This window comes from Carlito syrichta, unplaced genomic scaffold (genome assembly GCF_000164805.1).
Source record: "Carlito syrichta isolate Samal-C Ts95f unplaced genomic scaffold, Tarsius_syrichta-2.0.1 Scaffold312501, whole genome shotgun sequence".
NCBI lineage: Eukaryota > Metazoa > Chordata > Mammalia > Primates > Tarsiidae > Carlito > Carlito syrichta.
In genome coordinates this window covers 929515-941875 of record NW_007256597.1, presented here as the reverse complement: position 1 = coordinate 941875, position 12361 = coordinate 929515, and the positions used below count along the sequence as shown (strand labels likewise).

At 36.2% G+C, this 12361-nt stretch overlaps 1 protein-coding gene across 2 annotated transcripts in view; it reads left to right on the top strand.

Moving 5' to 3' along the window:
• ALDH1A1 (aldehyde dehydrogenase 1 family member A1) overlaps positions 1-12361 on the top strand; it is a 147937-nt gene that overhangs the window by 88364 nt on the left and 47212 nt on the right. Inside the window, exon 2 of one of the 2 annotated variants that reach the window (XM_021718512.1) lies at positions 7063-7142. In XM_021718512.1, the coding sequence (XP_021574187.1) occupies positions 7077-7142 (66 nt within the window). In that variant the 5' untranslated portion in view covers positions 7063-7076. Of the gene's footprint in view, positions 1-6746; positions 7143-12361 lie in introns of those variants that run through there. The other variant, XM_008069918.2, reaches the window with a different exon arrangement.

Here is a 12361-nt window from a genome sequence, read left to right as displayed (position 1 = left end):
GTGATCAGGAAAAAAAAAAAGAAAGAAAGAACTAGCAAGCCAGTCTAAATTTGTAGGCACATTAAAAACAGCCTTACTATTGTAAGCTACAAGGATTTTGAGGTTGTTTATTGCTGGCCAATGGAGACATTTTGAAAATGCACATCAAAATATCCCATGAATCAAAAAAGAAATTAAACACAGTTAATAGTTTTACCCCCCAAAAAGGTAATGAATAGTGAATGTCTGACGTTTGATTGATGTCATAATCAGAAATAGGAAATTTAAGAAAAAGATTAGGTTTGGAGTTAGGGGGTCTAAAAACGTAAACTTGGTAGAAGACTTAATGGAGTTGAAAGCGACAAGAATAAATAATAGAGAAGTGGAGTTCTATGTTGTAGTAGAGTGGTTTTTAAACTTGAGCATAAATTAGAATCACCTGGAGGACCTGCTACACCACAGGTTGCTAGACTCCAACCTAGAGTTCAATAGATTTAAGATGGAACCTGAAACTTATATTTCTAAAAGGTTTCCAATGGTCATACCACTTTGAACACGCCTATCTGAAAAGTTTCCAGGTGATGGGGATGTTGCTCCAACTTTGAGAACCTCTGCTACTCAACTTCAGCTGATTGCACAGAGAGGCAACAGAGCCCAGAGTTGCTTCAGTGGTTCTGACAGCTTACCACACGTTAGAACTACCTTAGGCATTTTAAACACACCTGTGTTCCAACCACTCCTATTGAATCAGAATCTTCTGTTTTGTTTTGTTTTAATTCCCCGGGTGATTTCAATGGACAGCAGATAGGCTAAAGCCACTCTTCAGGCCTTCTGATGTTCAGAAGTTAAAATCTGGGGTTTTATGTAAATATTGCACAATCCACATTAAACAAATATGCAGGCTCTCAAGTTTGTAAACCCAGCAACATAACTAGGTGTGATGTTTAGCTTAGTTATCCAACAAGGAGTTGAAAAGTAAAGCCAGGGCCTAGAAGATAAATTTGGATTGTGACCCTCAGTCTGGATATGAATGTGTAACGTTAAAATGTGGGAACAAATTCAAACAAGCCAAATGCAAACCAAAAGTTTGGTATTGTCCAAATAAAATGATGACCCTCAAAAATTCATAGCTTTTACAACACCAATATTTATTGCATTTTACTTTAACATATTTTATACTTCAATTGAAATTAGAAGACTTTCAAGATGTAAAACACTTGAAAAGTTTTTCACTGCAAGGTACACATAGGAAGCTTATCTTTATTTGAATGAGAATATTTAGGTAACAGTAAACTTAAATGACATGCAGAATGACTGGTGCATGATCAATGACAGCATGTTCTTTTTGTCATTTCTGACCTTGAGATTTTGTTGATCAGTGTATTAGTTTCCTCATGGCTGCTGTAACAATTACCATAAACTTGGTGGTTTCAAACAACATACATGTATTCTCTCACAGTTTTAGAGGTCAGAGATCTGAAATCAGTTTCACAGGCCAACATCAAAGGAATGGGCAAGGCTGGCTTTCTCCAGAAGTTCTAGGGGAGAATCCATTGTCTTGCCTTTTTCAATTTATAGAGCTTCATTCTTTGCATTCCTTGGCTTCTGGGTCCTTCCACCACCTTAAATCAAGCAGCACAGCATCTTGCTTCAGTGGTCACATTGCCTTCTGCAAATCTCCTTTGCCTCCTTCTTATAAAAGCACTCTTAATTGCATATAGGGCCCACCCTGATAATCCAGGATAACCTCTCATCTCAGGATTCTTAATGTAATCAACCTACAAACATTCTTTTTCAACATTAGATAACATTCACAGATTCCAGGGAAGTCTTTCAGGGCTGTTATTTGACCTATGACAGTTATATAATATACAACCAAGGCATCATTCAAGTTTTGCTCATGCATACATTGAGAATGCCAAAAAGGACACTGAAGTAGAAATTCAGCAATGTAGATTACCAAATGCTGAGGAGGCTAGAATCAAAGACAAACTGCAGATTTTGGCCAAATACCTAAGAAGCACAACTTCTTGGCATCCCTACACACAGCAAACAGGCTTATAACTTGATTTTAATTTTAACAATATATTACAAAACTTTACCAAGGTCTTCCTGCTTTTTTTTTCTTTTCTGTTTTTTCTTTGTTTTGCTAACTCATGGTTTATCTATTTGATATATCTCTACTTTATACATTAAATTTAAGATACTGTTCATAACTTATACACATTGATTGTTTCCTTAAAATACATTTCTAGAAGTAGAATGACTGGATCAAAGGTTTGAATATTTTTAATATTTTGGTACAACTTTCCTAGTGCTATTATTACCCTCCCACTATGACTGAAGGACAAGACCATTTATCTTCACTCTTACATGTGTTGTAGTTGGGATGAAAAAGTACCCCTCACTGATAGAAATGCTAATTTATTATTATTAAATGCTGAATTATTATATTATTGCTTTTTATTTTGCATTTATTATTTAATGCCTATTGGGGGTAATAAAGCATCCATCTCAGTATATTGGGGTGGGAGTACTCCCTCAGAAACTGTATTTAACTTGCTAAATTAACTTGCATCCTTGAATTTCCGTTCGAAAAATATTCTGACCATGCTTTGCTAATATAAGTTCAAAATCAGGAAGGAAAGAATGTGAGGCATTAGAAGTTAGGATATTGGTAATTTGGGAGAGTTGGAGAAGACAGTGATCAGAAGAAGAGTTCAGAAACTGGGTATGAAGTGCTGATATTCTGCTTCTTGACTCAAATGATGGTTATTTTATTTTGTTCATTTTATAACTATGTAGTGAGATGTACATTTATGTTTTTTACAGATTTTTATACATAGTATATTTGACTTTCAAAAGTCTCACAAATGCAACAAATATTTTAAAAGCAAAAAAAAAAAAAATGCTGACACTCATGTCAGTGAATGCTCAGTTAAGAGCATAATCTACCTTGCTTTCCAATAGTCAAATCTCTTTGCTCCAAAATCTGATTATTCACTTGAGCCTCTTATTTCAATTACATAATTGAGCTAAATGTTATTTAAATTATTGACTTATTAAGCGGTAAAAAAAGTTATTTCTATGAAAACTAAATGGAATACTTCGCAAGTACTAAATATCATCAAGTCACTGACCACTTTGCTGGATAATCTGTGCTTAAGACAATTGCAAAAAAAAAAAAAAAAGGAAAATTTGCAGAAATCTCAAAGTAGTCTACATCCCAATTGATGTCTCTCATGTCTTTAGTTTTGCTCTCCACCTTAATAAAAGAAACTGGAAATGGTAGACAAAATACTATGAGTGTGATTTATGCAATATTCTTTCAAATTCCAAGAAGTAGACCAAGTTCTAAGAAATAGCCCTAACCCATAAAGTTTAGCAAAAATCTTTTAAAAAATAATTACGTTCCAGAGGTTGTAATCTGCAGTTTCTCTTAGCGATCTTACTAATCAGTTAATATCCTGGTTGTATCAGATAAGAGGGGCATCTTCCATATCTCAGTAACACAACACAAAGAGAAAAACAGTGAAAGAAAATGTGAGAAGCAGGAGAATTCAGAGGTGAGATAAACAGATATTAGTTCACAAATACTCCAGTTATGTTCACATACACTAATTCTGCCCCTCACTTGCATTTTTAACACCAACTTGCCAACCAAGCAGATTCTCTTGCCACATAAAAAATCCACTTTTTCCAAATTATGAAAACTTATATAGTCAGTGTTAACACTCAAAAAGGCATAAGGGCAATGTGGCATCTGCTGAAACTGTAATGATCAAAAGCATGGGATGGATACATTGCTGGGTTTACCAACAGGCAGGCTCACCAAGCCACGCCAAGGCAACAGTGAGTAGTGAGGGAAGGGATCACTGACTGGAGCAGGAGGGGTTCAGCTTCAATAACTGGATCTAGGATTTTGAAATTACAAAATATGAAAAGAAGATATCTTAGTCCATGTATGCTCTATGACAAAAAATACCATAAGACTGGGAGGCATGGAAACAACAGGCATTAATTTCACACAGTTCTGAAAGCTAGAAGTCTGAGGTTAGAATGCCAGCATGGTAGGGTTGCAGACTGCTACTTCTCATTGTATCCTCACATGGCAGGAAACAGCAAGAGACCTCTCTGGGGTCCCTTTTAGCAGGGCACTAATCCCATTTATGAGGGCTTTACCTACATGACATAATTACCTCTCAAAGCCTCACCTCCTAGTACCATCACATTGGGGGTATGATTTCATCATATGCATTTTGAGGGGATACAAGCATTCAGTCCATTGTAGAAGCAATTTTTATTTCACCATACAAGTATGTTTTTTAACAAATTTAATTTTTTTAAATTTTGAGAACTCATGTGGGTGGCAGATTAGGTTCCTTTTATCTTTTCAGTGACTTATGCTTGAATGGAGTTATGAAGGGGTTCACTGTAAAATCAGAGTAGTTTTGTAAATGGTTGAACTCAGAGTCTGTACATTTCTTGGTGTAATGACAGCTTTTACAAAGGGTTGGGAAAAGTCACATTCAAGAGTTGAATGAAAATTCTCTCTTTTATTTCTTATTTCTCTCTCTCTCCCAGTGTGTGTGTGTGTGTGTGTGTGTGTGTGTGTGTGTGTGTGTTTAGCCTGTTCCTATGAAGAAAAAGAAGATTAAACACCCTTCGTCTATTACCCCTTCCCTGCTACCTAATTCTAGCATATAATAAAAATACACAACCCTGGGTCCAGGCCTGAAGTGTGCAACCTTGGTTCCTATGTTCTCCCCAAAACCACTTTTCTCTCTGGAAGGGATGGAAAGGGTATGATAAAGTCCTTTACCTGTGTAACCATTCCCAGGAATATACTATTCCACAAAATAAGTTCTCTGTGCAGGACAACGCTTACCTCAAAAATATATAGAGCACAGGCTCAAGGCAGAAAAGATCTGCTCTTCAAGGCTAAGGTTGAAAAATCATAGATGTGTAAAAGATACTTAGTAAATATTTGTTGAAATTAAATGGGCAGGTGTGGTAACCTGTCTCCAAAGCTACTCCTTTTGCCTACATTCAGTAATGCCTGGTATAAAGGAACTGTTCTTATATAATTATCCAATAAAATACAACCAAGGATGAGCATATACAAAGTGAATTCACATGCCAAGTGTATTATTAAGCCATGAGCTTTCACTGCCTGGACATCAAATAAACCAGTGTTTGAATCCACAAACAACTGCGACACTGGGAGTAAAAGAAAGCAGCAAAACACAGCTGTTTGGGCATGGCTGGAGAACCACTCTGCAAGTTATGTAACAGCTGTTGTATAATTGTGCATTTAACTCAAAACACATTTTTGAAAGAGAAAACAATTCGATTTTCCAAAAAGAAAGAAATCGAGAAAGAGATATTGAAAGAACACAGAAGTTTCTATCTGGTTGTTAAGTATGAAGTGCAGGAAAGTCAAGGATGTTGGCAATGATATTGACTTACAATCCAGGGGCTTGGCCCATGTACCAAATCTGGCCTGCCTCCTGTCTTTGTACATACAATTCTATTGGAAAACACCTACACTTGTTTGTTCATTTATCATCTAGTTTCTTTTAAGCAGAGTCAAGTAAGTTACAACAGAATGCATCCAGCCCAGAAAGCTGAAAATATTTATCTATTCCTTTACAGAAGAAGTTTGTCAACCTCTGAATTAAATGATTAAAAAGTTCTACATAAGTACTGTGGGAGTGACTATTCACTTAGAGAACTGAAGCAGTTGATTCTTGGACCCATCTGGAAACCCTCTCATGGAGAAGGCAGAGAGAATAAGAAAGAATAAGAGCCCGGGTTTTTGAATAAGACTGGCCTGAAGTGAAATTCTAGTCTTGCACTCATTAGATCTGTGACCATTAATAAACTATTCATCTTTTCTCTGTTTATAAAATGGGGATATCAAGTGAAGATGGAAAAAGAAACTAAAGACTCTGTACCTGATTTGGACAAACTATTCAGAAATTCTTATTTTCCCTATCTAGATCTTATATTAAGGGGAGCTGGTAAGTTTCACTGGAAAAACAAAATTGGTTAATTCTTAATCATTAAAGCATCCAAAGTATTCTATTTTGTTTCTATTGTAACTTTTTTTGCTAGAGCTACAATACAATCAAGTATTGTGCTTAAAATAGGAGTTGTACAGTTAAAAATTGTCTTTTTTGAATGTTCCCAGCTAAAATCATTAATTTAAGAATTTGAATTATTTGGGAGCCTTACTTAAGTCTATTCTTTGTCCAACTGCCTATATGGATAAATTCAGACAATATCCAAAACCAGAGGTTATTTTTTATTTTGAGTGAGTTTTCACAGATGATATTGCCATATTGCTAATTGTGATGACTGTGTGTGACAGTGTGCTCTGTTTCTTAAAAATCTACTGACTTTTCAGTTAACATATAGAAAATAAGATAACTCTGAGATCCCGAAATCACAGTAGGTCTACTCACCCAGCACTGAATATACATTTGTTCGACATGATATTTTAAAACTCTCTTAAGGTAGGGTCTAGGTGGAGGGTTTCTCTTCCCCAAACAGGACCCTGATTTTCTGTGAGATGGACTGATTTCCTGACAGCCTTGTCCTGAAAACACCTGGCCAGGGTTCTGTCCTCACCAGCCTCTACTGAGAACAAATGGCCTTTTAGACTCCTTTTCAGTCCTCAAATACTCTGATTCCAAGTCTGTCAGAGAACAGAAAGTTACATAGTAACATAAACAGCATGAAAAGTCAAAAAAATAATAACTGGCCTTAGTGGTCAGAGCAGCTGCGCTGCATACCCTTATCACAGGTTTCGGCTTTGTAAATTAATTCATGTGCAAATAGTGCACTGTCTCCAGATGCAACTTCAATGCTGGAGCACTGGTTTCTTAAGGATTTAAGTTTAAAGTCAAAGGCTTCCTGCTCTAGGTGTTACAAATAAGTAGTGTCGTTTTCTTTTTTGCTCTGAGTTTGTTCATCCAATCAAATCCCAGTATGCAAATAAACTTTAGCCCGTGCAGATAAAAAGGAACAAATAAGCCAAGTGCTCTATCAGAATTGCTGAGCCTGTCACCTGTGTTCCAGGAGCTGAACAAGAAATGTCGTCCTCAGGCATGCCAGACTTACCTGTCCCACTCACCAATTTGAAGATTCAATATACTAAGGTTAGTAGAACTTGTATTTGCTGCTTTGACTCGGGTTTGCAAAAACTACGTTTATTTAAAGCATAAAAGGTCAATTTAAGCAAACCTGTGTAAAGAGCCCTTTGCAAATATAAAAATAAAAGGTTTGCAAAATTCAGGTCTAGGTTTAATGTCCTGATCAAATTGTGAATTCTAAATCATATCAGGCAGTCTTTCATAAATTTATTTCTTAAAATATTTCCAAGAGAAAGGGATTATCTTCTGTGTGGAAGATTCTTATACCAGGATTCAGTGGACTTTACTAAGCAGTTCTATTCACTTCAGTATAGTCGGCATATATGATATAAAAGGCAAATATTCACTAGAGACACTTAGTGCATAGAGTGAAGCAAGAGGGAAATAATAGAAAACAAAAAAAGGAGAAACAGTACACTGAAATAACAACTTTTCTATATGTCTAATAAAATGAGTGTCAAAATAGGAAGACTTAAGTCTGATCATTGGATTCAAAAAACTTCAGATGGACTTGCATTATTTTGCACACTTTGGAAAAGAAAGCATTCTTATATGTTTCTTCAGCCAAGGTTTTTGCAATGGAAGCAGATGTGTAATTGTTAACTGATAAATATTTAGAGAAACAAGAGAAGGAGACAGATCTATCTAGACTTTAAAATCCACAACTAGAGGAAACTAGGAAATGGATCCTGCTTGAGTTGTTCTGAGAGTATCTCTGACTTTGCCTGTTTCACACTGTTACATGCCTGCTTTCCTGTCAGAACCTAGAACTCCAAAACAAACAAAACACAATCTAACCAACATCCCTTAAAGTTACCTTTGTAGTATAATGCAGAACATAAGATAAAACATTAACTATTGAAACTCAGGGGAGAGCCATTTTGCTTTCTGTGTTAACCAACAAGAAACCAAGAGCATTATAATTTAGTGATAAAGTTCTCGCTATTATATATTTATTTCCTTAAGTGTAACAATGGATGGTTTTGAAATCCTAAGGTCTGTTGCATTTTCATTTTCATAAGCACAACAAATGGGGAAGTTGCTCAGCTGATTGACTCTTTTCCTTAGGAAAATGTCAGCAGAAATCGTATTGTGCCTTTAACACGGTTGACCAGCAGCTATGAAGTATATTAAGGTATTACTTTCACTAGGTTTTATTAAAGGAAAAATTCTTTTTGCTTAATTTTACTACAAAATAGAACATGAAAAATGTGGTAAATTCATACTCTCAAACAATTTACATTTGGCAAAGGTGTACCCAAAAGATTGCAAGACTCTAATCTCCCTCGCTTTCTTATTCCAAGTTTGTCATTCAATTCAAAGCAGGTATATTTTAAAATGCACTTCAAAATTGGTGACAATGCTTAGATTATCTCATTACTATTATTAGAGGAGAGGTTTTGGTTGTTGTTTTAATGATACTACCTATGAAGATATTTTGCTAGTCTGAATGCCCTCTTCTCCCAACTCTTCAGCTTTGCAGACGTTTACAGTCTTCTTTTTACATGTATTTCAAGGAAACACTAATGTGAAATAATCTTTCTGTTAAATTAAGCTTCATTTAGTAGTCTTGAATTAAGCGTGTAAGAAACAGTATTAGAGCAGTAAGATGGTCCTTAAAATCTAGCATCAAGCACAGATGTAGTGATCCCTTAGCACAGAGAGATGATTTTGAGATTGAAATCTTCTATTCACTTCAAAGTCATTGCACAAGAACTCCCCTCTAGGGAAAATGACTGACCTAAGTGTTCAAAAAGAAGGCAAGATTCAAAGAATAGGCATTTGCTCCGCATTTAAGAACTTCTCTGGGTAACAACACCCAATGCAAGTCAGTGAATTTTTATTTCTCATACATCTTCTATATAAATCAGTTCTGCTCAGATAGCATTTTATTGTTTGATTTATTGGTTACAACATTTTCACACTTGGGAGGACACCAGTTATGTATGTAATTAAATCTAAATGGGTGAGCTTTTTCAAATGCCTTTGCTTTTTTTTTTTCTCTCTCTGTCCCATTGAAGAATTGTATTGGATTTGCACTTACCAGAGGAGCTGAAAAAATGATGGTTATAACTATGTTTTCTGGTTGCAAACCAAGTAAGCAAGGATTTTACAGTATCTGAGGAATTACCTTCTGTAGTCAACTCCTAAACTCCTGTATATTTTTTCTTACTATTTTAATGTCCTTTTAAAATTGTCACCAGAAGAATATTGGTCATTGGGGCAAGGTAGAAGGAATAGACAAACAGGGTTGAAGAAGAAAAAATTATGACAGCTAAGACAGAAGTGCTACATGCTCTCAAGCTTGAGACTGCTTTTCACCCAAACAAAACAATTCACTGATACATATCTTTTTATGACATTTTCTGGCGCAGTCTGATTATTTGTTGGGGTAGATTAAACAGAGACCATAAGAAATGTTGTCTGAAATGATACACAAGTTTTTGGAACTTAAAGTCGCAAAAACATTGTTATAAATTCATGTGAACTAGCGTCCCATCTCTGTCTCATTATTCCCCTTACCAGTTCTAAACAAGCCCCACAGCTGCCAACCTGTTCATTTTATTGAGCCTTTAGATAGCGAGCTTCTTTGAAAGTTATGTGATCGTTGGGAAAACTACATGACCTTTCTCTGCCTCGGTTTTCTTATGCATAAAGTAGGGATTATAAAGGGACCTATTTCCTAAACTGAATGAAAGTATTACATGAATTTCATGCATGTAAAGCATTTGAAATAGCGCCTGGCACATGGGAAGCGATTAACATTTGTGATCTTACTCCTGTTTTTCTGTATCCTTTTCAGCTTTCCAGAATTTCCTCTTTTACCTAACCTTTCCTAGACCCGTTTCCAACAAGTGTTCCTCTCACTTCATTTTTCTTCTCCTGGTTTTTCTGTCACTCTATCTTGCACAGTCATGTCCCACCTGACAAAGATTGCACTGGAGCGAAGTTCCAAGGATTTATCCAGGATTTCAGGGACCAAGAATTTTCTCTTACAGGATTTTCTGACATTGTTGTCCTGTTCTCCTTTCACAATGCTGTTGTTTTACCTTAAATTAAACAAAGATAAATAGGAAATTCAAGAAGACAAGCTTTCTCAACAGGACTCAGACCTCAAAATGTTAAACATAATTATTAAACTTAACTCATTAAATAATAGTTGGTTCATGCTAGAAAAGATCTTCATCAGCTAACGACATTTTGCACACACATGCACACAGGAAGTAATTAGAGCTAAAATTTATTGTGCTTACTCTGCCATTGATTGTTTAACTTCTTGACAATGATTTTATTTAATCCTTACAATAACCCTATGAGGAGGGGACTATTCCTGTTTTACAGATGAGGGAACTGAGGAACAGAGTGACTAAGTAGCTTACCTAAAGTTACACAGCAAGTAAGTGACAAAGCTAGATGTTAAATGCTGGCAGTCTGAGCTATCGAACTAACAAGTGACTTGTCTAAGGTCAATACCACTACTTTGGGACATAGAGTTGCTAGAATCCTGTTTTATCCTTCTTTATTCTGACTTTCATTGGCCTGTTGCTGAGGGTGAATGACCATGGTTCTTTCTAGCTGCTATTTAGCTGTTCCCAAAGTGACAGAAGAAAGTTTGCAGCCAACTTTTAAAAAAAAGAGAACACTAGGGAAGATTGGAAGGAAACAGGATTTCTGCTTTGTTTAGAAATGTGGGGCTTTAACTGGGATAGGCTGTGAAGCCGAGGACTTTGAGGGAGGTGTGAGATGTCTATGTGAACCACATTGCTTCAACTCCTATGCATACATTTTAGTTAGAGTAAAGGATTTGTTTCCTAAATTCCTGGTTTGCTTAACTCTTCTCAGTTAAATATATATTTTCAATAGAGATGAGTTATGAATCACTAAATACTATGTGCTAGGTACTATTTAAAGTGGCTTTTTTTTTTCAGCACTATGTCTTTCCATTTTTACCACAAATAAATTCAAGACACATCCATTTCCAAATACCTGCCCTGTCCCCTTCACTAGCTTTTTTTTTTTTCTTTTCCTTTCTCCCATTTTTTCCTTCTCTATATTTAACAACTCTTTAAATGACTGCTCTGTGCTTGGTCTTATGATATAAGAAGGCTAATGTGGTTCTGGTTTCACAGAGCTCATATTCCTGAAAGGTGTGTGGAATAGTGTGGGACGGAAAACAAGCAGGTGAGAGAATACTTTAATCAGAAAATATGATAAATGCTTAAAGGAAGGAAATGGAAAGCTGAGAGAATAGGAGGGGAGGGACTTTGATAAGGTTGTTAGGGAGGGCCCCTTTAAAGAAGGGATATTAAAGGTAAGCCTGAGGGAAGCAGAGAATAAGGCAACCTTATTATACATAAGGAAGAGCAAAGATCCCACAGCCAAGAGTTTGTGAGGTTCAAAGAGCTATCCAAAGACTAATCCGGCTGGAGTAAAGTTAGTAAGGGAGAGAATGGCCAAGATTAGAATACAACCTGGGGGGTGGGGGGAAGAATACAGCCTGAGGTTGGATTGACTGATAGATTTCATTTGCGGAAAATCACTGAGGGTGCTTAAAACAGGACAGGGCTGATGTTCAAGACAAAGTTGAGTGTGCTGTGACACTGCTTTCATTTGGGAAATCTTTTAAACTTCCTTCTGACTGAAGAAGTATTTTGTTTGCTTTGGTCTTGGAAGCAGTTGAACAAAGAGTTGAATGGCTGCAAGGTGCAGTGATTGAACAAGATAAACTTGGTTCCAATTTCCAGCTTTTCTACGTATTTAATGGCACAACCTTGGCCAAGCTTCGCATCTCCTTGAGCTTCAGTTCCTCAGTCTGTGTATTGGGAATAAGAATGACTACCTTGGAAAGTCAACTGTGAGAATGTAGTGAGGTAATTTGCAGGTAATTTGCATAAAGGTACTTATGAACTACTTGGTACCTTCTCTCCTTAACTCTCTTTCCCAAGATAACGCCTAGAATTTTAAAATTATTCTGTTCCCAATGTAAGTGGCATTTATATTGTGTTGCTTGTCACAGTTCAAAACTGATTTACTATATTTTTCTCATTTGGAAAGGAGCTAGATAAGATTTACTAGGGTCCCATTTCAAAGCTGAGGAACCTGACTCCAAGGGCTTGTTCAAGGTCACATGGCTCTCAGACACAAAACCAGAATGAACTAGATTCTGAATCATTTTATTTCATACCTCATCCTGTTCTACATGATATCATTTCCCCCTAAATACT